Source organism: Heteronotia binoei, chromosome 18, assembly GCF_032191835.1.
Source record: "Heteronotia binoei isolate CCM8104 ecotype False Entrance Well chromosome 18, APGP_CSIRO_Hbin_v1, whole genome shotgun sequence".
Lineage (NCBI taxonomy): Eukaryota > Metazoa > Chordata > Lepidosauria > Squamata > Gekkonidae > Heteronotia > Heteronotia binoei.
Window position 1 is genome coordinate 21,944,651 of NC_083240.1, and position 26,348 is coordinate 21,970,998.

Here is a 26,348-nt window from a genome sequence, read left to right on the forward strand (position 1 = left end):
GGCTTTAAATGAAGCTTTATTTGATGGTGGTTGAATTACAGACAGGAAAAGATGTCAACCCTTTATTTCTTGCATTCATTTGCTGACCTTGGTGAGTTCAAGGGGTGACAATATGGTTGAGGCAAAAGCATTAATTCTGTGTTAGCTGATGGCCTTGGCTTCCTTAGGTAAAAAGCATTAACATGATGTTATCAGGCTGAATGTTCTTGTCCTTCATGTACAAACTGGCTTTCTTGCATCAAAAAGAAGGCATATGTTAAATAGTTTAAATGTCTTGTTTTAAATAAATTATATAACAATACAGAAAAGGGATATTGTCCTCACACAGTTATTACAATTAAAATTGGTGTGCAGTTGGGCTCCATCTTCAGTTTTTCATCCCAGAACATAGTCAATACAGACCAAATAGTCTTGTGTTTGATGGCAGCATTTCACTTTTTTTCCCCCTTTTAGATGATCATGGGAACAGCAATGGAAGTCATGTAAAAATCTTTTTACCGAAAAAGCTGCTTGAATGTCTACCAAAATGTTCCAGTTTACCAAAAGAGAGGCACCGTTGGAACACTAATGAGGTAGCTAGATCCAATTTCTTTGTTTTCAATTATTTGTTTGTTTAGATCTCAGAAAACAGGAGTCAAAATTTAGCAAAAACGTCTTGGTTGCAACATTTGTAAGTAAGTCACAAGGGACAATTTAACGTGGCTACTTTGAATTGTTCGGTGTTTTATTTTTAAATGCAGACAGAACATGGATTCTCCATGTGGCAGGTGTTGGCATTTGTTTGCATATCTTGCATTTTGCTTCTCTCCAAGGTATAGTTAAAATCTGTGTGTATCTGATTTAAACGCTCTTACACTTGTCAGGAATTAATGAAGATGTAGCTTTGGTATGCCACTGTCTTGAGTGTTAATTTGATAAAGACAGAGGAGGAGGACAATAAAACTTCTCAACAGCAGAACAACTCTTGGCCCTGGCTGCATGATAATCTTTCCTGCTTTGAAAATTGATTTAATGTATCATCTTTTAAGCATGTGAAAAACAAATCTTAGTCCCACGTGAAACGTTAGGCTATGTATGCAAGGGCTTTCAGGATTAGGGCTTTGGAGGGGCGGGAAGTAGGTGATTCAGTCTGCAACGAAGATGAAGATAGTATTTTTGTGCCACCTTCTAACTCAAACGTTTTTCTGTTCTAAGATAAGTTGTGAGACAAGATTTGTGGGTGTTTTTCGCTGGATGCAGTGCAGGTATAATCCAGCTGAACATTAAACACTTCTAGGTTCTGTTGAGTTCAGTGGAGTCGATGCACCAAACTGTCTTTATTGAGTTTCCAGTACTAGGCATGAGAAACAAGCATGGGAGCAGGTTTGTGAAGGATTGCTGTGTGTGTGTTTTGTGGGAGGGGGGATGAATGATTGGCAGATTTCTTCTAGCCCCATGTCTTCCTTACCAGAATACTGTAAAATGTTGGAAATTTGAGCAGCCCTGTTTCCTCTGTACAGCTGATGTTCGGCTGCCCTCAACAGTGCCTCTAGGGGAAGTGAGCATGCTCCCTCAGGAGGTCTTTGGGTTTCTTGTGTTAATCTTTACTGCATGCCAGGGGAAGTCACCCAACATACAGAAACCCAGAGTTTTTAGATAGGCTGTTGGCCCTGGCTTGGCGTATCTTTTCCATGTTTTTATACAAATAGCAAAACTTGGTATTGGGACTTGTCAGTTGCTTTCCTTAAGCCGCTGTGAGCCTGCTTCGACAAGGAGGAAAGGAAAGGACCCCTGTGCAAACACCAGTCGTTTCCGACTCTGGGGTGACATTGCTTTCACAACAGACTTTTTATGGGGTGGTTTGCCATTGCCTTCCCCAGTCTTTTACACTGTCTCCTCAGCAAGTTGGGTACTCATTTTACCGACCTCGAAAGGATGGAAGGCTGAGTCAACCTTGGGCCAGCTACCTGAATCCATTTCTGGGGGATCCCGCTCCATGCAGATATTTTCATCTGTAGTGTGTGTGGATTCCTCTAATGACCAGCATATCCTCCAGCCCCCTTACAGTTTGAGGGAACTAGCTGAGAGTCTGTAAGGAAATCACTGGGGGTGGGATTTGGAAATCTCCTCCTGTAGTTTGTAAACTCTCAGGGACTTGAGCAAGCTAATAATCCCCCTCCCCAAACTGACAGTCAGCTGTTCTCTGCATTGCATAATCCTAGAGCATATTTGGTCCTCAACAGAACATTGTGGGGCAGGGGGTAATTTATAGAGACTTCCATTTCTGTATATCTGTTGAATGTCCCACATATATAGAGCTCTTTACCTTGTCTGTCTGTAGCCATTTTGCTGATTTGATCAGAGCAGGTAATTGACACTTCACTATGGTATAGTGATAGCAAGGATTCTGTTAATGTCCCTTGGTGCTGAACCAGACGCCTTTGTTGAGTCCACGGGGATACTGTTGAAAGGACTGCTGGAGACTCCCTAGCTACTAGTCCTGAGGGACCAGCATTCAGAAGGGGGGCTGTCTGGCATAGCTTAGGGCTTCATGGCTGCCATGACAACCATGCAGCTGTATGAATGTGTATCCAGACATTCAGTGTGGCACATAGTCAGGTAGTTTTCAGACCTGATGATGTGATATCATAGCATTCTTTCATCTCTACAGGGATGGGAGGATCTGGTAAGATGGTTTTACTGGATCCTGGAATGCCGTCCATGCTCTGGTAACCTCCAATGGTAGTATTTTGTCTGTGGAGCAATACTTGAAGACTGTCCATAAACATCAATGAGTTCAGAATTCCGCTACTCATTTTTGACTGGCAGAAGTCAATAGAATCATATTATAACTGTTCTACTAGAATTTCATCAGCTACTAATATGTTTCCAGATGCATTTAAGGGTGCTAGGTTTTTTTTTTTTTGTATTTTTGTATTTATATGTGTGTGTGTGTGCACATGCTGTGTGTGCATCTGGAAGTCATGTCGATCTCTGGTGACTGACCATTACTAGGGACCTGGAGGGTATTCAGGGAGGTGGCTGAATAAAGCCTGCTCCTGCCTCTTGGTGTTCCGAGGAGGTCTCCCATCCAAATATTTGTCCGAGTTTGCCGTACTTAGTTTCTGAAATGTGATAAGATAGGTCAGGGCAAGGATTCTTGTTCTGAATACCCTAATCCTGTGGTCTTGAGTATGGGGTGGATTTTTTCCCTATGTGAATTCAAGCTGGTTAGATCTGCCTTTGACAGGATCACTGCTTGTGTAGATGTGCCCTAATGTTACGGAATGCAGCCCCTAATGTTACAGAATGCTTTCTGCCAGGAGACTTTCTTGTTTGATCCCTCCTCTCAGTCTTGAGAATGGCATAAGCTTTTTATTTATTTTTAAAAACTTACAGTACTGCCTTTCCTGTGTTCAAAGTGGATTTACAATAAATGACTCTAGTCCAATTAACAATCCAGTTGCAATATGAACTGTAGCATAGGGATTACTTAAAGAGCACGAATGGTCAAATTATGAAGTGACTACTCTGTTTGCCAAATGCCCCCCCCCCCACAAAAAAATTGTCATACAGTCCTGGTGAGATATAAAGAGGGATGCAGAGCCATCAAGAAGCCTAGTTTCTGCCTCCATTCATTTTTATCAGATTCCAGGACTGGCAAAAGGGCTTTGGTCCCAGTCTCATAGCATGGACACTGATGGGCAGGGATTCAGGTGGGTCGCTATGTTGGTCTAAAGCAGCAGAACAGAGTTGGAGTCTAGTGGCACCTTTAAGACTAACAATGTTTTATTCAAGGTATAAGCTTTCATGTGCATGTATCTGAAGAAGTGTGCATGCACATGTAAATTTATACCTTGAATAAAACAGTATGGGGAGGGATTGTATTTCAGTTATGCTCATGAAGGGCACTGAAGGTAGAAACCAGCTGCTTGAATTGATAGGCAGCCAGTATCATGGGCATAGTACCGGCCAAGGGTGGCCAAACTGCAACTTGGGAGCCACTTGTGACTCTTTCACTCATATCGTGTGGCTCTTGAAGCCCCTACCTTGATGGCTTAGAAAAGGCATTTCTCTCTTTAAATCACTTCTCCAAGCTAGCCAGTGGCTTGGAGAATGCATTTAAAGTTGCTTTCTTTCCACCTCTCCCTTCTCTCTTCCCCATTTTCCTTCCTGCCTTCCTTCCCTCCCTCCCTACTTCCTTTATCTGACATTCACATCTTGTGACTCTCAAACGTTTGACAGGGTGTATACAAGCATGTTGTCAGCCACTAGATAGCAAGTGGGTGGCTGTGTTCTGAATCAGCTGTGGTTCCAAGTTGACTTCAAGGGCTGTCTCATGACAAATTTTGAGTCCAGTGGCACCTTTAAGACCAACAGAGTTTTATTGAAGGTATAAGCTTTTGTGTATAGGCACACTTCCTCAGATCTGAAGAAGTGTGCATGTACATGAAAGTTTATACTGTGAATAAAACTTTGTTGGTCTTAAAGATGTCACTGGACTTAAACTTTGTTCTGCTGCTTCAGACCAACATGACTACCCACCTGAGTCTGTCTCATGTGTAGTTTACTGCAATAGCCAAACCAGAAAATTATGGAAGCCTGCATCAGAATAGCAGGGTCACACCAGTTCAGGAGCATTGTGCCTATGGACTAGATCTGTATGGAAAAACACATTTTTAGTAGCAACTTGTACCTTTATCTCAGTTCCTGGCACCCAAAATCACTCTTAGGCCCTTTACTTGATCAGATAGGATGAGTCAATTCTTTTTAGCACCTTGACATTCCCAGTAACATTACTGCCATTTTGTCTGGACTTCTGTTTCAGCAGAGATTTAACGTCTTTACTTACTCCTAAATTTTGTGCATTCTTTTTACTCCTATTTTATTTAAACAGTAAATCTGATGTATTATTTTGTGTGTACTGTTTTCGTTCATCTTTTTTGCATACACAGCTTTGTAAATTTGTCATTGAAAAGCAGTATAGAGAAATAGAAAACAACTTTCCTATGAAATTGATGGGTCTTAAGAGTTTAGCTTTGCATGGATTGTGCCCTTTGCATGTTTAACTGTAAATGTCCAGGCCAAGACTTCTAATTAAAAGTAACTTGGTAGGTACTAACTTTTCTTCTGAGTTGTTGCCAGCAAGGGTCTTGGTTACATTTAAGTGTAAAACAGTGGTTTTAGTAGCTCTCACAAGAACTAATATTTTTACTCTATGACAGTAAAAAGCTGTGTGTGGAGGGGAGAAAATATATTAAATAGTGTCTTTATAATAATTATGTTGCTATTGTCAGATTTCACAACTTGTTTTAGAAGGTTGCACTGCAAGTACAAATGCAATTCAGCAGATTTTTGTGGGGGAGAAATGGTAAGGTCTTACTTGTGGTATTGAGCATCCATGGTAACACGTACATACAAAGGCAGGAAAACTGTCTTTAAAATGTGGTGTATCCATTGATATTTAATATTCAGCCCATTTTTTCATCTGATTTGTGCAGAATTTCATAGTAGAATTAGTTTTTTATGTTTTCTGTGGGTTTTTGGGGGGGATAATAATTTTATCAACTTTCTTGGCAATTATCATCATTTCTTACCGAAGAAAAACTTTATACAAGGATATTTAGTGTTATCCTGGGTTGTTTGTCTAAGTTACACATAACTGAAATGGGTACTTGTAATTACATCAACATCCCATGTTGATGGGATGCCTTTGCTAACTGTTATGAATAGAATTAGGAACTTCTGCTGCATTTCTTAGGGAATGGAAGGGAAGATCACTTTGGGAATATCAACCTGGGGGACAGTGTCCTCTGTCTTTTCTGCTGTGGTTTTGGCCATCCTTGGTCTTTTTTCAGTGGTTTTCAAAGGCTGTGAACAGACAAATAGGTCATTCATAAAGATTTGCTAAACTAGCTATTTATAAATTATAGCTTCATTGGGCCTAGAGTTTTCAGAGACACTGAAGAGCTGCATTGCTTTTTCAATTTAATGGGACAGCAGTGGAATGAAATTGATGACTAATATTGTTGAGATATTATAGGTTAGATGGAGGGGTTGACCTTAAGTGCCATCTACACAGGAATAAGGAAGTCATATAAAAGGAGGGGAAAAACACATTTGCCAATTTATATACAATATTGCTTATTGGTTCTCATAAAAAGCAGAATCTTTAATTCACCTTTTCAAGGGTCATAGGAAGGCATTTGGAAATACATAGTGGGAACAATAATGTGGGGGTGGTGCCCAAATGCATTGGTGAGATCTTAGACCCAGCTTAGTCAGTGTGAGTCTTTCCCAAAAGGATAGCTTGCATTCATTCCTTTAGACAGTATTGCGACACTGCGTGCATCTACTTGTGTTTTGCAGGGACAGTATATACAGGTGCAGTTCAAAAGTGTGGAGGTTGTATAGCAGCTGTGCTTGAGAGACCGCACTTTCTGTATGTAGCTAGCAGAGTGAATAGAATGAATGGCAATTGGAATCTGTACTGTAACTTGTTTTTTTTTCCTGGGATGGTGTTAATTGCAACTGCATGTTCTGCTTTGGAATTATGCAGCATAAATAGTTGTGTGATCAGGCAAGAAGTAAACTGGCTTTGCAGATGGTGTTCTTGAAGTTGAAGATGGGCCTTCATTGAGAGATTAAAGCAAATGGATTGATGCTCTGAGCTATAATTTCATCTTTACTGATGTCTCTCACAAAGAGCACTTGGTTGACCATAGAGTGTATTTCTGTCTTTCTAAAATGGACAGAACAGCTGTTGGCACAGGATGGTTGAGAAAGATGTGTGTGAGGGGGAAGGGAAATGATTTTTAAAATTGAAAATGCCCCCCAAATTTAGCACACTACTGTTTGAAGCAGTGAGAAATGGGCTAACTTAATATATATACAGCTTCTGCTGAGAGATTTGTTATTGGTATCTGCAGCTTTACTTAAAATGTTTGTTGGATATATATATCCTCTTATCAAAATGCCATCTCTTACTAAATTTCTTCTATAGGCTATGTGTTTTTGTTCTGAAGAAAGTGTTCCTTATTTTTTTAAAAAATCTAGTGATGGTAAATTATCATCATTTTAGCCCATCCATTTCGTTATGGCCTCACATATCAAGAACATACTAATGGGCCTACATTTCATTGTAAGGGTAAAAGCTGCCGTTCCTGACTGCTCAGTGCTAATTCTGCCACCAATTAACTCTGGCAGCAGATGTAGCAGTGTATATCAGGGGTGGCCAACAGTAGCGCTCCAGATGTTTTTGCCTACAACTCCCATCAGCCCCAGCCATTGGCCATGCTGGCTGAGGCTGATGGGAGTTGTAGGCAAAAACATCTGGAGAGCTACCGTTGGCCATCCCTGGTGTATATGATACCTCCTGAGTTATGTGGCCTTAAAGAGTTGCACGGATGTTAATACTGTTGCTGTATGAGCGCTGCATCTGCCACATTGTGCTGGTAGCTGTGTTTTCTTATAACTGAACTTGCAAGCAGTTTTTCGAATGGTTCATTCTAAAACAGTCTTTTCAGGGGTGGCCAACAGTAGCTCTCCCGATTTTTTTTTGCCTACAACTCCCATCAGCCCCAGCCAGCATGGCCAATGGCTGGGGCTGATGGGAGTTGTAGGCAAAAACATCTGGAGAGCTACCGTTGGCCACCCCTGTAGGAAATTGCTGTTGCCCATCACTTATTGTAAATTACTGGATCCTGCAAATAGTAGCAATAGTAGATAAGATGTACAGAAGTGCACACATCACATACATGGTGCTCCACAACCCCTAATATGGTTAAAATGTGCATCTTTGAGCCAAACCATGTAAGCAGTCTCTGTATCTGTAACAGACCCTATTTGTGTATATGCTCATAGCACCCAGCAATTTAGCTCAAATACTGCTACAGTTGGAAGGAAGGGAAGCAGCAGCCATCCATGTGCTGTCTGTGGTCCAGTAAGGCAAGACAGAAATGAATTAAACCTTTGTTGCGACAGTGGATCAAGTCCTCAGCAATACTCCCTCTAAGCTGTGGAGTCTTGTGAGCAAAAATTATACTTTGTGAGCTACTGACATTAAAGTTGTGAGCTACTGCATAAATTAGCTTGCTCTGGGTCTATTTTTTCTGAACTAAAACAAAAATGCGTGAGCTGGAGGCTAAAAGCCTGTGAGCTAGCTCACACTAATTCAGCTTAGAGAGAACACTGGTCCTCAGTAGATATCCTTGTTTCTAAATTACTAGCAGATTCAAGAGTAGAAAATGTATTCATTTTAGCTAAGTTTTTAGTTCAGACCATCAGAGTTTGAGTAACTTATCAGAGAACCATTGTCTTTGAAGCATACTAGCCCTGTCTGGTCTGAATTCTTATTTTCTTCCTTAGATTCACAGTTATGTTTGAGAAATGCTACTCAAGACCTATAGATCAGAGAGGTAGAATAAGAAAGAAAGACTGTGATCCAGCTCAATCAGCACTGGATGTGATCACACACACACACAAACACAAACATGTATATAGTCTGAAGGAGAGGGAAGTGAAATGGCCAGATACCTTCACATTACTGGCTGCTCTTACTGACGGTCATTGCTCCAGATTGTTTTGGGATGGCCCTGAGGACAGCTGTAAAGGAAAAGCACAGAAAACCACTCCTTGCTGGAGATAATGTGTGAGCAGGGAATTAATATGTTTGAGTTGGGAGATTAAGGTATCAGAAATCTGAATTGTGGGAGAGTGCTTAGTTCATGGAAGGTAAGCTTTTGTTCTTTTGACTAGAGTGATGGTTATTTACATTGGCATCTTTGCAGGATGTTGATGGTAGCTTAAGCCTGTTTGGTGCAGTGGTCAAGTGCATGGACTCTTTCCTGGGAGAACCGTGTTTGATTCCCCACTCCTCCATATGCAACTGCTGGAGTGACCTTGGGTCAGTCATGTTACTCTCAGAGCTGTTCTGCTCAAGAGCAGTTCTGGGAGAGCTCTCTCAGCCCCATCTATCCCACAGGGTGTCTGTTGTGGGGAGTGGAAGGGAAAGGAATTGTAAGCCACTCTGAGACTCCCTCAGGTAGTGAGGGGCAGGGTATAAATCCAGTCTCTTCTTCTTCTTGAAGTGGTGTCATGCTTTGATATACAGGATATTAAGTGCCTTTGTAATAATATTCAGTGCTTAGCACAATTGCAAGAAACAGGAGTTTTAACCCTTAATTTTTATTAATACATGGTTACCAGAAAGTTGGTTGGTTTAGGTGCTGGAAGAAATTACAGTGGGTTCGAATGATGTCCTTCACTGGACCATCCATGCTGGATAGATTTGGTTAGCATGTGTCCAAACATCATAGCCCTGATGATCAGATGGGGTGGTAAAAATCATCAATTGAGCTACTTCAGTGATGATGTTCTAGTGCACCCTTTTTCGTAAAGAGTTACTTTTCCATAGTGCATATTTTGTGGCAGCGAGAAGAAATACTATCAACAGATCTCATAGCCAATATTTACAAAAGGGAATATCACAACTGCATACATCAAGCTAGCTCTTTGTAACTGCCAGAGCGCAAATAAGCAAAATGGGTACTACTGTGTGTACTGTGTGCCAACGCTGCACAGACTCCGATTTCAGAGATGCGTGTGTGAGTCTCTCTAAAATGAATGGATGCATGCCACATAGTACTAGCGCTCAGTGGTTTGCTTGCACTGAACACAGCATAATTTAATACCCACATGATAAAAAGTTACAGCACATTATAAATGCTGTCTGCTTAACTTTAATTTGGCTTTGGCATTATTTTTTATTTGTAAGGTATTCTGGGCATTAATTTCTTCTGCAGTAAAGTGTTCTCATGAAGTTCAAAATAGCAGACTCCTTCCTGATGCAGTTTCTGAAATCCCTTTTACCCAGGGACATCTTGGCTTGGTGGAGCATCTTTCTGTCTTGGTAGAGTTCATTAAATTGACAGAAACAGAGGTCACCTGCTGTTAATCACAGGCGCAGCTGTCTATTGTGAAGTTTAGAGCTAGAGCAACAGAATGTGCTGTAGGGATCTTTCTCATTCAAGCAGCATCAAAGCCATGGACTTTCTGTGTGTTTAAGAATCAGTGGTATAAGCAAGCGCATTTGCACACCTTTAGTTCAGCAGTACAAAAGACACCATTCTGTGAACTCCTGCTGCTAATATGCTGCACACCAAGCCAATTTGTACTGCACACAAAAGAAAATGGCTAGATCAAGATGCTACTTCAATATTCTGGCAAAAAAAATGTGATTGCCTAGTTCATGTTCCTCCTTTAGCTTGCTCCACAAGAGATCCTAGATTATGACCTGAAAGTCTCATCACAGCTTTCAGTTGTCTTGTGTTGTAGTAACTCTAGAACCTTCACAGCTTGAATGTTAATATCCCTGATCTGATATTTCAGTACAGTGCCTACATGTGTGATCAAGAGAGAATTGCTCCGTTATTCCTGTTGGGTAAAGGATTGTAAGGGAGCTAGTCTCTGTAGAAAACATTTGGTACTGTGGAGCAAGCCAGAGTTGCTACATGGTAGTCCAGGTGTGCCATGCAACTCCAGTTGGTCTGAATCCCAAGTGTGCCCAACCTCTCCTCTCCCATTGCTTTGAATCCATTTTGCCTTCTAAGCAATCTGTGCAACAACCAACTGCACAGTAGGGCCAAGATGTTGATGGATTGGGCAGCTAGTATAAACCCCAGAGGAATTTAGGAAATACAGGAGGAATTCTGCAGCAGTACCGAAAAGCTCGAATGAAGGTCAATTCCTGTTTGTGAGCTTCTCAATCAGCCTGTCTCAGTAGCCTGAGGTATTAATCAGCAGCCTCCCTCCTGTTAGAATGACTTTGTCTCTTAAGACAGGCCAGCTATGAAAACTTAGTCTGTTTTCTTTTAAAATTGTGCCGACACCACCATGTTCCAGCTGCCCCTTAATGAGTGAGAAGACTAAAATATTTCTTTTGCACAGGAGGAGGGGAAGGAACAATATGCTGTTGTGCTTGACTCTTAAATCTGCCTGTGTAATGTACCACATTCTGTAACGTTGAAATTGGCTATTTCCACATGACCTAATGTGCTGGGAATTTTCCCGTAATGCAATAACTCTAGTTTTTTGGGCCGTGGTACAAAAATTGCTAAGAACAGTTCACTGCTGTCTTTTGTATAGAATGTAAATGGCATGCACTGAGTATTTTGTAGTCTGACTAGTGGTTTATAATTTTTTGGCAGATGAAAGCATTCTCCGAAATAAAATATGAGCACTTTTCTCCCAAGTCTGACAACTACGTTAAAGAAAATTGTACGCAAACAAATGAAATGTTTTCCAGTCATAATACTCAGGAAATCATGACACAGTGACTTGTTTGCGGCACTTTTGCTTGGAATGGGAAGGTTGTAGGTTTGAATCCTGTGGTCTGCTGCATAGAATGCTCCCTGCAAAGCTCAGAACAACCACACAGACAATTATCTGCCTTAAGGTTTCCTAGATGGGAAGGGGAGGAGAGATGCTGGGTGCCCTTGGCTAGATAGAGAGGGGGCCCTTGTTTATTCATAGATTAACTAGAGCTCTGCCCCTCTCAAATTCATCCAGAAGCAGGTTGCCCTTGCTCATGCCTTGTGTGTTCAGCCCTGGCAGACTAAAGGAAAGATTCCCACCAGGTCACTTTCTCAGCCAGAGCTGGAAAACATTGTTGCTGCTCAAGATTTTGGCAGCGTTGTAGGTTGACCAGAATATTTTCCACAAATCTTATTTATCCCAAACGTATTAGAATTTAACTTAGCGTGTTTCTTATCTATTTACACAACACGTTTCAAAATTTTGTTTTACTATTTAATTCCCCCCCCCCCCCCGATAGCCAAAAATGACTTGAACATTTGACTAAGGAAGAAGGAATTTAATAAAGTGTGTGGTGGTTTAAATTACATTCAGGCAGTTTTCAGGTAAAAGTTAACATTTCTGTTGGACACTTACTTCTGTTTGGATACTTCTAAATATTGGAAGAAATGAAATTTAATCTAAGGAACAAACAGTAATACTAAAAAATTTCAAACATACTAGTTTTAGCATGATCCAATCAGCTGTGTGCAGGAAACTACTTTAACAGAATCTAACATTCAGTTGTCCAGTTTGACAGATATGGGACGCCATTAGATGGAAAGTTCATGCTGTGTGACAGTTTCTTCCTAGCATGCACAATAATAAGTTGTCTGTTTCTCTCTGTGCCAGTAGCTTGTGTGGCAAAAACTAGTGGCATAAGGACGTAGGAAAATAACAGTGTGCACGAAAAGTCCCTTTTAAGACTTCAGAGGGCTTATTGACCTGTGTGTATACAGGTTGATTAGTAGCTGAATATGCTTCTTTTCAGGCATAACAGACTGAAGCTTGTAATGAGAAGATTGAGCCTTGGAAATCCCCTGACTCACATGAGGCTTGTATATTGAAATTTTCCTTGTTCCCAATAAACCTGGCTTGTCACTTCATCCAGTTGGGATGTTACAATGAACTGTGGTTCGAGGAGCCAGATAGTCATTGATAAACGTGGTGGGAGGAGAGGAGGAGGCATGTGAGCCTGTTTGACTCCAAGGCTTTTAAAAATACTGTCTGTCTGAATGGACTTAATTGAAAGCATTTCTGTTTTCTGTCTTTGTAGAGTCAGTCATTCTTTAGTGTTGTAGTAAAGAGTCAGTTTGGTGTAGTGGTTAAGAGCAGTGGACTCTAGTCTGGAGAACCAAGTTTGGTTCCTCAATCCTCCATATGAAGCCTGCTGGGTGACCTTGGGTCAGTCACGATTCTCTCAGAGCTCTCTGAGCCCCGTCTGCCTCACAAGATGTCTGCTCTGGGGAGAGGAAGGGGAGGTGATTGTAAGCTTCTTTGAGACTCCTCAGGACAGAGAAGAATGGGCTGTAAACCCAACACTTTTTCTTCTTGTCATTTGTGTGAATGTTACTGTGATCTTGGTTTGCATGTGTGATGGTGTGCTGTGACTATATACATAAGATACATTGGGTGCATGTTTTTTTTTTAAATGCCCTCTTGTCCTAATCTTAGGATGTCTGAAGCACTCTTCTGAAAATCCTTTTGGGAAGATTGCATGCATCTTCCCCAGCCTCTACCCATTAAAGCTTCATGGCTGAGCGAGGACTTGAACCAGGCTCTCCTGCATTCTTCCCACTGCACCATACAGAAGTGACCCTGCATTACTGACATGCTTTGTCTTTAAAAGAACCTTGAGGTAGAATTGAAGCAGAATTGAAATTCTTCAGCACTGTGTTAAATTTACATAGTGCAGAATTTGTCATTAACATTGCCCTGCTGTATGCTTTCAAGTCATATTTACTGAATTAGCAACCGTTCTGAGTGTGCTGAGTAATTTCACACAATTGAAAGGTTATCAGTCTGGCTGACTTTTAAACAAGCAAGTATCACTAAGTGGTAAGCTTCCAAAGAAGGGAGAACAAACAGGGTTGTCTTTTCCCTTAAGCAGCTGCATTGGGGTGGGGGCGGTGGGTAGGTTTCATCAAGCTTCATTGTTTTGTTTTTAGCCTTAGGCCATTACAACTGGCTGTACTAACCTAACACTAAAATCAATCAGGTTTCTAGTATTGATGAATGTAATATTTGAAAGAGCCATTGAGTGAGTTAATATCCTTGTAGTCTACATTAATTGTGGTTATTTCAAAGGGCTTTGAGACAAAATTCTTGTTTGGGAACCATAAAAATGGCCTGTGGAGAGACTTTGAGATCTCCTGTTTCAGTTAAAAGTATGTTACTGCCCATCAAGTTTGCTGGAGAAAAGTGGTGAGAAGTGGAGCACTTGTTGCAAAGAAATGGGTGGATCCCAGTGGATGGTTCTGAAAAGTAATTTAATAGCCATTATGCTGAAACCACATCAGCTTAGTTTACAAGAGTCAGATCAGATTACCGCTTCAAGTGCCATTTTTTTTTAGCCTAGAAATTCTAGACAGGATCTGTTTTGAGGGATACATAAACAGTGACCACAGCCGTGTTTCTCTTTTGCATAATTCCCCCCCCCCTTTCTGATGGGTTGTTTCAGCTTCCTCCTTTTCAGATAAATACTTCTAAACATTAAGCAGAAGTTCATGGAAGCATTTTTTCTCCTTATTATTTCACAAATGGAGCTGATCTTCAGAGGAAATAGTCATTTGATCATAACTTCACTGCCAGCACTTTTGTGTGTGGGATATGATTGTGTTCACTCATTTTAACAGAACAGTTCTTTGGCAATGTACTTAGTGTTAACATTTCTGAATAAGGAGGTAGAACAGGAAAAAAAATCTTCAATAAGTTCTTCAGGGGGGGAAAAAACCCTTCCAAGGATATAATAAGAAATTAAGTACTTTTAGAATGGCTGTTTTCATCTATTAGTACCTGTAAAACAGTTACACTGAAGCATGCCGGTGTGCTGTGAGAGAGGCTGAAATATGCTTTGAAGCTTCTGAATACATCTGTAACCATCAGAGCAGTGGGATCTGCAGCAGTGTCACCTTCTACCTCCGCTAGTACAGAAGCAATGCAATCATTCTGAGGGAGGGGGTATTGAATGATGCCATCCATGCTATGGCTAATGTGTGCTGGCAAATCCAAGAGACAAAACCCTTGTCTCCTGAAGCACCGTCTGTCATCCCGGATTGGGGGAAAAGGGTGGGATGCTATCAGTTTTTTTCCATAGTTGAAAGGAGGATGCCTGCCATTGTTTTGGAAGGTGGTACAGGAACCATAATTTTTGTAATGTGAGAGTGAAGTGTTCCTGCAGGGGCTGTGCTCTGTAATCAGAGTTCAAGACAAGCTACTGTAGCACACAGATTCCCCCCCCCCCCCTAACCAAGTGAGTAGCCGGAAGTTGCTTGTAGAGCCTGCTCCTCTTGTGATTGATGCTGGATGGGAGAAAGTCCTTGACAGCTAGTTTACTTCAGACCGATAGGAAGTCTTGTTCCTTTATTCCTGGAAATGTGTCCTAGTTGTGCTGCACCTTTCCCTAGTTTTTATTTTCCCTATTGCCAGTCCACGGAGGATCTAGCTATGGGATCAGAAAACCTTCTATGTGTCCTGCCAATGTGTCTTGACTGCCCCCAAAGGGGATCGGTACCTAATTTATATAGTCAGTTCCCCAGTGCACACTCCTGTAAACAGCAGTATTCCCACTACTATTTCTTCCAGCATTTCTGTATTGCTTCATAGTTCTTATCTTGCTAGCGTATTCCCTCTGTGCCTTTTATTGTGTCTGTACAATCTTGTAGGTAATCCTACATTTGCTACCATATAGCCCAGTTTCTGTCTCTCCTACGTGGAAACTACCTGACCTATTTCTGCTTGGAGGTGGAGTGCTGTCTCTCTCTCACTCCCCCCCACCCCCAAGCAGGTGCTGCTTTTTAGAACCAAATACTGGTGTTGCAGGTAGCTTGGCCTCCTAAATTGTTGTGTTCCTGCATTTCATGTAGACATTTACATGGTGTTCTTGACATCCTTTTACATAGACTAATTGCCTTACTGTACTCCGAATCAGACAGCCTGACATTTAGTGCCTGAGACACATAATCCAAATGACATCCTCGCTAGTGGCAAAAAAGAACTGAATTGACAATTTTCAGTCTTCCCCATAATATGCCAGCTGAGATGGGAACCTCAGTTGCTTACTGGTAGAACCGTCCGTGGGCAGGGTGGTATAGTTTGCTGTTAAGTGGTGACTCTGTCTAGAGTTAAGGATTTTACAATTAAAAAATACGCAGTCAGATATGAACTTTATAATGAACATTACCCCGGCCCAATCCATTTATTACGAAGAGGTTTAATACTACTGCTAAATATAGTAACAAATTAATAATGGTTGTAGTTAACTGAGTTCTATGAAATAAATTTGTAAAACAGTGAAATGTTTTAAAAATGTAATTAACTGCATAACTTTTAACAATGTTGAGCAAGGGAAGTGATTCATAGGATGGTTTTCTGTTGGGCTTTTGTCATGAAAGACCAGGTCAACAACAATTTCAGTATTTTTGAATAGAAGAGTCTTCAGTTTCTGCAGTCCAGATCTTCCTGTTTGGCAGTGTCTTTGGATCTAGCAGGTGGCTGGGAGTTCTGTTAGGTTTACTTTGGGGTTGGACTAGATGACCCTAGAGGTCCCTTCCAACTCTATGATTCTACTTCCTTTGTAGTGTTGGATGCCAGAAATCCTCACTTCCCACTAGGAATGTTTTTTCACCACTGTGTGACACAGAGTGTTGGACTGGATGGGCTGTTGGCCTGATCCAACATGACTTCTCTTATGTTCTTATGAATGCCAGGCTCCAGGTGGGAGCTGGGGATTCCCTGGAATTATAATTCATCTCTGGGTTACAGAGATCTGTTCCTCAGGATGAAATTGTTACTGTCCTCACCAAGCTCCAGCCCTCATTCTCCAAAAGTTTCCCAATCTGAATCTGCAACCCTCCCCTTAATCCCAGCTGGTGGTCAGAGGGGGATCTGGCAGTGCTACTTTCCCACCTTTGCTAACAAACAACACTGTCATGAAATGTCTCAAATAGGCAAGTCAGTTGATGATATTTGACTGGTATACCAATCCTAGCTGTTTCCCCTTTTTATTTAATATTTATATGTAGGATAGGGAAATAGAATAGCAAATTTGGCCATTATTAGTGGTAACAGGTGAAGAATTTGGGATTGAATGATCTGATCTACAGTATGTTTGCACTTTTTCATGGGTCCTTTTCTTAATTGTAGCTCATTAGCTGCATCAACTCACTGGTGTTTTAAAAATATACTGCTAGCATCTAAGCTTGCCTGTAAGGACTGTAATAACGTACTTTGTCAGGCCATGGAGGATTGTCCTGATTTTGTCTTGGGCAGCGCTTTGATATGTGACCATTTTGCTAGCATTGTGATTCCTCCTGGTGCTGCTTTTGTAGGCAGTTGTAAACAGCATTTCTGCTTCATGTAGCTGCTTTCCTCATGTACAACTTTATCTATATTCGGGATATATTTAGAAAATTGGGCTTTTGTTTGCAGGAGTTAATTCTTTAGTGTTCTTCTTGGCAATCTCTCATGCATGCAGTTCTATTTTCCCTTTGCTACTTCTCCTGCACCTTTTTTTGCTTTCTGTGTGTGTGAAATTGTTCCCCTTGGAAGCATAGAGCACTAGATTGAAAATAGAACATTTCAACAACTTAGGAAAATGTAATATTTTTCATTCCCGTATTTTTCACTTGATACATTTCAATTCATCTGCCTTTTTTATTTCAGTCCTTTTTAAAATTGTCTTTGGAAAACAGTTTCCTTGTGAAATAGTGTACACAGTATCAGGTATCTGTAGGGCATAACTCAGACACACTTCCTCAAGTGCTTTGTTTTCCAGATTCTGGGTGTTATGCAGTAGAAGCTGATGGCTATTTCTGCCCTGCAGATAAGCAGAATAAACACTTATGCAAAATTAAACAAGTGACTACATCTCAGCCAATTTTTGCATCTTTTCTGCTGGCTTCATCTCATGTTTTGAGATGTTTGTGTGCTGGAGGAGGAATAGAATAACTGAACAGCTTCTAGTCATTTTTTAAAAATGTAGATGGCTAAATGTAGACATCTATTTACCTGGTTGCCTGTGGCACAGTAGGAACTGCATCTAGATAGGGAAGCTTCTCATAGAGAAATGTGGAATTTTTGAAGAGGCCACAAAGGTAACTCCCCCCCTCCAAGTATGGGAAAATTTGGAATATAGAGCACTGGTTTATGAAATCTAACCTGTGTAATGTTTTCAAGGTAAAAATATCATGGCCTGCCACATTCATGGAAGACATGAACCCAGTTGGTCATGTGAAATCATCTACAGCTCTCTTGTTTATGATACAATAATGAATTATTCACATGACATTTTGCAGGTTAAAATCTCTATGATCTATTTAAAAAAAGAAAGAAAAAAATTGTCTTTGTGCTAGCTTTTGAGCCTGCTGATTTTCTACTTTTGCAGATGGAGAGCTCAGACTGAAATAGTGACTTGGCCAAGGCTTCAAATAATTCCATTGCAGAGATTAGGATCCACCAGGCTAACACCCCTTAATCTCAGTAACTGTGAAGCTGGCAGCTCAGTTATACCATAGATATGTGATGGGGTGGGGTACAATAAAACATTTTTGGCATTCTTGATTTTCAAGCCAGGTAAAGTTAATATACTTCAAAGTTATCTTGTATTTCAATAACTATTTAAAATCAGACCACTGAAATTATAACTCCTTATATTATAGTTACATTTCATACTTAACATATTTTCCCCTGTTTGCATCCTTCAGTTTTCCTCCATCCTTACAGTGATGGAGAAATACTCTCATTCCATTTCACGTGTTACGTCTTCTTGTTTTGCTCATTTTTGATACCCATTTCCCTTTTTGTTTTTATGCTTCTTCAATGCTGTTTTTACACATTTGTCCACTTGACAGACAATTTTCACAGTTTCTATCAAATTATTAATATGGAGGACATATAATTAGTTTCTCCCTCAGCCTGGAGAACTAATGTTGAAAACTGAGGTTTTCAAAATGAAATTGTGTGCGCACAAGCTTTTGTACCCTTCAGTCACTACTGGCCTACAGTGAAGGTTGCTTAATCTATATTTAATAGTTTTAAATAATATAATAGTTTTAAATAATCTAATCTAATAGCTTTAAGTAGTCTAATCAGGTGCATGTACTGTTGTCTTTTAAACTATTGTTTTCGTGACAGATGTCATAAACAGCGAGCGTCACCAACACAATGTCAGCTGTCTGGATTTAGCTACACAGTGATGCCCATATGGCTGAACATCTTTAACTTGGCTGTAAGAGAAATTAAGGAAAATTTTAAATTTAGAATCTGGTCTACTTTGAATGATCCTTTTAACTCTCAGTCTTTTGTCCTATTCCCCAGGAACCTAACAGCATTGTATTAAAGTAATTTATTGCTAAAATATAGCCTGAACAACCAACCAGAGTACTTGGGATCATAGAATCATAGAGTTGGAAAGGACTCTAGGGTCATCTAGTCCAACCCCCTGCACAATGCAGGAAACTCACAAACACCTCCCCCTAAATTCACAGGATCTTCATTGCTGTCAGATGGACATCTAGCCTCTGTTTAAAAACCTCCAAGGAAGGAGAGCCCACCACCTCCTGAGAAAGCCTGTTCCACTGAGGAATCGCTCTAACGGTCAGGAAGTTTTTCCTGATGTTGAGTCGGAAACTCTTTTGATTTAATTTCAACCCACTGGTCCTACCTTCCGGAGCCACAGAAAACAATTCCACGCCATCCTCTATATGACAGCCGTTCAAGTACTTGAAGATGGTGATCCTATCACCTCTCAGCAGCCTCCTCTCCAGGCTAAACATCCCCAGCTCCTTCAACCTTTCCTTATAGGACTTGGTCTCCATACCCCTCACCATCTTCGTCGCCCTCCTCTGGACCTGTTCTTTTTAAAATGTGGTGCCCAAAACTGAACACAATACTCCAGGTGAGGTCTTAACAGAGCGGAGTAAAGTGATGCCATCACGTCACGTGATCTGGACACTATACTTCTGTTGATACAGCCCAAAATTGCATTTGCCTTTTTAGCCACCGCATCACATTGTTGACTCATTTTCAGCGTATGATCCAACCCATGGGATGTTTATTATTGTGATGGTCTTGCATGCAAAGCTTTGCTGTCTCTTCAGTTTGATGTTTGCTTATATCCCTTAATGCTTTTTCACATTTGTAATTCACTTTAAATGGTGTTTGGGGTTACTGAAGAATTTTTTACCAACTTAATCAAGCTGCTTCATTGAAGCTGTTCCATTCTCTCCCTGCACCCCCTCCCCCAAATAATGATATCGTGCTTACTGAGATGAATCCAACTTTATCATGCTTACTCTACTTATCTGGTTTCTTAGTTCCCTCCCTTCAAAGACTAGAACAATACAAATAATGCTGCCTCTGAAGGATTGTATGCCTCATACTGACATTGTGATGGGATATTGATTCCTTCTGTAACGTTTAAAATGGCTTGCATGCCTCCCAGCAGTGAATACATATGACAGATGCAATATGAGATGAGAATTCCAGTAGAAATGAAATGATGGTGGTTTACATTCCTGTCCTAGGGGACTATGCAAAAAAGAAGGGGAGGGGAGGGTGGGGCACAGCCATTATTTTTGTAGCAAGGCAGCCTCAAATATCTATAGCTGGAATTTGGAAGTGCTTTTAGTAAACCCAATTTAAAGAAGAGATTGGTCTGACTCTGCTGTAGCTTGTCTGTATGTATTGCTTGGTTGTGGGAAGCTAAGAGGATTGTATTTGAGGATATATTCTGATTTTGGTCCATTCTGTTTCAAATAATCTTGGAAGTTTAACTACTTGATTTGAAGAAGCTATGAATAGAATAGTTCTCTACAATAAAGGCCTCAGGAATTTAAAAATGCATCTCTGAGATACATGGAGGCATAAACATGACTCTAAGATGGTATGCAAAAGCATGCCACACGCTCTTCCCAATTTTTGTGGCATTCCTGCTTTCTTTTCAGTTTTAGGACCAACTGTATTTAATGTTATGCTTTCTCTAGTGTTTGTAGTAACCACGTGTAAGAACATAAGAGTTCTGCTGGATCAGACCAGTGGTCCTGTAACTTGTTTCATGCAGCAGCCAAACAAATTACACTGGAAGGCTGAAAAACAGGGTAAATGCCAAGGCTTTCCCTGATGTTGCCGCCTAAGTTCCCTTTAGTCACCATAGCTAGTAGGCATCAATGAATCTCTTCTTCATGAATCTGTCTACCCACCCTTTAAAAGCTATCCATAGTTAGCCCAAAACACAGTTTGCAGATCTGTTTCAGACCAAGGTTTGGTGCTTACTTATGTATAACTTTCTCTTTCCTCCATTTTATCGTCATAATAGTTCTGGAGGTAGGTTAGGCTGGGAGAGAATGACTTGTGTAGTTTGTTGCATGATAGGGATTAATGAGTTGCATCTTCAGCTTCCCGCCACTTCCAGGCAGAAATTGACAGCTAGCTTGTCTGCAGCCCTGGTGCTGAGCATCATTAAGGAAATGAGCTAGATGAAGCCAGGGTAAAATGTTGCAAGAAACTATGCTATATCAGCTGTATACAAATGGGATGGGGTGAGAATAATGTATGGCTGCGTTAATTTGTACTTTGTTCTTTGTGAAGCTGAAAACTTGGGGGTCTGTATGTTTCTCCAAAATCCACTAGAACTTTGCTTAGTTCCTTTACTGATAACCTGAGAAATGTAAAGCTGGTGTGTGTGTGTTTGTGTGTAGCTGAGGTCTTGTCTCTGTTGCCCTAAAGTTGAGAGTAGGACAGGGACTTCTCTGTGTTGCTTTACACAGAATGTCTACTTGGACAGTTCTGATTATCTTCTCTAGCACCAAGGACAGTTCCCAGTTCTCTTCCCTAGCACCAAGGACAGTTCTCCGTTCTCTTCCGTAGCACCAAGGACAGTTCCCAGTTCTCTTCCCTAGCAGTGACAAGCAGGCCCAGGTTTACCATGGGGTGAGGGGTGAGGGTTAGTTGGGGAGGGAATGCTTACCATGGCAAGTGAGGCTAATAGATGTGCAGGCTCCTGTCAAAGACTGTTTGTTTAGCAATAAAAAATTAAGTTAATTTATTGATAACTCATTGCTCAGATTTGAGAAGTCTGCTGATCTTGTCTTGTTTTGGAGTTTCCCTGAGCTTACAGTTCTTAAGAGGTCTCCCCTCCCCTTTGGAGTGTCATCTATTGACTATAGGAAGAGACTTTAAAGGCTCTTTGGCATTTTGCTTTCAACAATATCTTCTTAAGGTAGCAAAATGAGGAATAGTGAAGGGAGTTGGGAAATTCAAGCAGTTGCTTGATTTCTGAACTTGGAGGTGCCATTTCAAGTGGTATAAATCTAAAGTGGGCCTTTTTTTTGTATAATTCAGCTTGAACTGTGGAAGCAGGTTTCATAAGAGATTTTCTTTGCAGAGTGAGAGTCATCATTTATATACTTGTACTTGCCATATTTAGATTAGCTGGACCCCCAGCTTTTGTCATCTCTTTACCAATCTGTTGAATGAAGAATTTACAAATTGAATGTTGATGACAATATAATAAAATTATATTAAGAAATGACCACAGTGCTTCTAACAGCAGGGCAACTTGGGTATTCCTGTGAGATATGTAAGGAATTGTACCAAAGGTTTTTCAGTTCTGTGTGTCAGAATTTCTATCGATAGCTTTCTAATCCTAATGTGAAAGTCCCTTTTGTTACTGAGTTAAGCTGGTACTGAAGCACTTGTATGTAATGTGTGTGCCACTATTTATGTTTTCCATGCATTTCCTGAATCAATAACAAGAGTCCTACTGATGTCAAGCCAATAAATTGGGTTTGCCAGGCTGGGAGTGGGTTGCTCTTTATAAATGTTGTTTACTGTGTGCAATACTATTGACATTGTTTTCAAATAAAAGGTTTGCTAACCCAATGTTTAACCTGTTGATGTGATTTAAAAAGTATAATTTTGTTAAATGTTTTTAACAGGTGATTAGGTCATGTGCTTGGTGGTTTTGTGTGCCCCCCCCCCCGGGTTTTAATTAAAACATAGCTACACAATCAACTGCAAAGCCTCTAATTTCTGTTTAAAGAAACAGTTTTTATTTAATTTATCTGGATCATTTTTTCTTAAAAAAAATTTGATTCCAAGGTGAAGGTGATTATAAATGTTGATGTCTCATAATTGATTGTATTTTCTGTTAGCTTCGTTTTCAGAAAATGTGAATTGTGTAAGGTCTTAGTTTTTACTTACTGTAGCTCCTTTGTTTTGCAGAGATCTTGATGCAGCCGCCCTTTTGGATTTCTTTTTAATAATGTGTGACCCTTCACCTTTGATCCCTTGACCTGCATTATCTTGGTAACCATTTCATTTTTAATTTAATTTCATTTTTGATTTTGGTGTGCAAGCTTGTAACATTTCACCTTCTTAAATTGTAACATTCTTTGACTTCCCTTTATTATAAGTACTCTGTTTACCTGTAAATGTTGTAAAATGTTAGCCTCATTCTCTGTATTAAAATTCATTTCAGTTAAAAAAATGAAGTTCTCATTGTTTTTCTTTGATGTTTAACAGTGCATGTTTTTATAGTGCATTACTTTTTATCCATGTGTTTAGAGCACTTATAAACTAACCCCCCTTTTTTAAAAAAGCAAATTTAAAACTTGCACATTCTACATTACCTTTTTCATTGCCCAAGTATACGTTTGCAGTTTTTACTGATGACATGAGAAAAGTTCAGGGCTGTGTTTGACACACATCTCATGTAATTCACTGAATTAGCATCGTCCACAAATTTAACTTCAGTAAACTGATGTGTAAAAGAGTATGCCTTTTTTGTTCTCTGTTAATTTAATTCCCCCTCTTTTTTATTAAGCTATCATGGGAATATTTATTTCATATCCAAGACTCCATAATTAGAGTTGTGATAAGGTTTTGCCTGATAACACCGATACCTTCTTAGTAGACTAGGCTGTGTTGGTAATTTTTACGGATGATTTGCCTCTGGACCTAGGGTTGCAGGTGGCCTGTTGCTGCTGTGTTCATTCTCCATCTTGGTCTTTGTCCTTTTCATTAGTAGTTTGTTCAGCGCAGTTTACCTAGCTGGAAAATCCTGGGGAAAACAGATTTATGTGGATAATTCTGGGATTTGAAGGAAGCATTTCTGTCCTCCAAAACAGTGTGTGTTGGGTAGACTTTCCTTTGAACTATATTCCATACTTTTGTATTTAATATCTAATGAATTTGGGGTAGCAACAGGATTCTACTTGGCATATGTTGAGGTAGATGCTAGGGAAGAGGTGGTATGTTAAATCAGAAAGGAACTGAGCTTGCAAGACTCTGTGGAAGAGAGGTGGCTAATGGAGGAAGCATTAAAAGTTCTAAAAGGCCAGAGCACACTTGCAAATCTCATTGATTTCAGTGGCATTTGCTTTCAGGTAAGAGTGCTTAGGATTGCATAATAATCGTGGCACCAGTGACACAATTGTGCTCTGAAACAGATTATAGAGTAATTGATGCCAAGAGCTAGAATCACAAGACTCTGTAGAACCACCCCTTTTTTTTTTGGAAGGTGCAGACGCTTCAGGCAGTCTGTTAACTTTGGACAATGGCTGTGACTTTGGTAGGAATCTATTTTTGTCTTACAAATGATCTGACGAAATCTGTGCTGAGCATGGCCCAGTGGAGCACAGATTATTTTTTAAGTGCCTCATTATTTTATTCTCTAACATTTAATACTGAAGTTTTAATTGCACACAGCTGAAGCTGCTAAATTAATGCTGAAAGGGTTTAGGTCCTCTTGGAGCTGCCTTTGTTTGGGAAAGTATTTTGTTCATTACAGCAACAAATGACAATTTGTGTTCGGTGTTGGGGGTCTCAAGCTCCTGCAGGCCAGAGTCCCTGTCACACTTAGTAGAATATCTTTTCCCTGCAAATGTGTTGAAATTTATTACTTTATCAGTGGATGTGGCACCTAAGAGAGCAGAGGACAGGACCCTGACCTAAGAAGCTTGGAATCTTTTATTTGGAGGCAAGAGTGATAGGTCTCAATTTCCTGTCCTCAAGTAATAGAGGACCAAGAAAAAAACACTCTAGGAATTTCCACTACTCTGTGGTAAAACCATAGAGCAGAGGTCCCAGTTTTTTGAAACCTGTAAGTACCTTTGGAATTCTGATACAGGATGGTGGGCACAGCCATAAAATGGTGCCCAACGCAGAGTTAACCATAAAATGTCAGGGCATGAGGTTATGCATAACTTTGATAGTAGTAATTCAACATTTTGGGCAAAAGCTGTGCTCACTACAATGCATTTTAAAATATTTTAAAATATTGTTTTAAAATATTTTCTTTTAATATTGTTTTAAAATATTTTCTTGCATTCACAGCTTACCTTAAGTCCTAAGATAACAGCTACTACTAAAACAACTTTTTAAACTATCTGTGCAGCGAATTAGTTCTTCAGTGGCAGTTGGAAACTGCTGGCCAAAAGCCCCATCGGATTCCACCCACTTTATTAAAAACTTGGCAGATACCATTAAAGGTGTTGGGGCACCATGTTGGGGACCTCTCTCATAGAGGCTAGGGTACACAGCCTAAGTGTCACTTAGAAGTGACACCACATCACAAACTCTAATATCCCCAGGCACTGCGCCCCCAAATCACCTGGTATTTGCCAGGGTAGTGTTGGGAATCTTAGGAGGGGAAGGAGTTGGAGATAAATGTGGGAAGCCATACTTAGTAGAATATCTACTAAGTATAAATGCATAAGTTTGGTTTCTATGTGGGAGAAGGACTAATGGGTTGTTCCAAAGGTTTCATGAAAAGGCCATATTTGGAGAATAAATTTGAAGGAAATTAGAGAGGAAGCACTCCATAGATGTTCTGGAAGTATTTTTGCTGGAATAAGGAGTGAGATGACATTGTAGAAATATAAGACAGATATTGTATGGTGACTGGGTGAGAGAGGTGAATGATTGGTAGGATTCTAGATACAGGCAAAGGGGCCGAGATGTTACAATAGAAGACCAGAGTAGAGGAGACAAGATGAAAGGTGGCCACAATCTTCACTGAAGGGGAGAGAAATATCTATACTTTTAAAGTATTGTAATGGGAGAAGTTTTATGACATAGTGAAAAACTTAATATAAGGAGGAAAAGAGAGGAATAAGAAGATCGCTGTGGCTTTGTTCTTGTTCCACAGGGTCAGTCAATGATGTTGGCAACAGTTGTGGAGACTATGATGAGAAGACAACTAAGGACCAAAGGTTGTGGGAGTTCAGACTTAGACATACTAAGCTTGAAATGAAGATGAGAGAGAGCCAAGAGGAAATTTCAGAAAGACAATAAGAGGTGCAGGATTCAATGAAGGGGGACAGGAATACAGGACCAAGGAATAGAACTGGGAATCTGAAAGCCCTGGGATTTAATGAGGTTACCAAAGTACAGTATAAAGAGATGCAACCATCCCAGTGCCAAATCCTTGGAAAGACTGGTGGAGAGAGGGAAGGCATCAGAAGAAGTTCTACTGAAACATTACATGTTAGAAAGGAAGAGAAACAGCTGCAGACAGTAATGGAAAGCTCAGGCGTGAAGACGGCTGAGTGGTAGCAAGCTGCTAGATCAAGGGTAGCTGAGAGGCCTAAGAGAGTGAGGACAACTGAAACTTTTGCCACTGGAGATAGTCAGTGGTTTTACTGAGGGTTGTTTCAGTGGAGTGCAGAGGCTGGCAAGTAAGTGTTATGGCAAAGAGAAAGTTTGGACTGTAGCAGAAATAAATGGTGTACTCTAGGAGTTGTGGGGCAACAGGAAAAAGGGAAATGAAATTGTAGTTGGAATGGATGGTGGATCAA

General features: G+C 40.3%; 1 protein-coding gene across 7 annotated transcripts in view; it reads left to right on the forward strand.

Annotated features, from left to right (window-relative positions):
• CAMTA1 (calmodulin binding transcription activator 1) overlaps positions 1-26,348 on the forward strand; it is an 898,374-nt gene that overhangs the window by 17,058 nt on the left and 854,968 nt on the right. For all 7 annotated transcript variants that reach the window (XM_060259691.1, XM_060259693.1, XM_060259694.1 and 4 more), the window contains exon 2: positions 454-572. In XM_060259691.1, the coding sequence (XP_060115674.1) occupies positions 454-572 (119 nt within the window). The remainder of the gene's footprint in view (positions 1-453; positions 573-26,348) is intronic.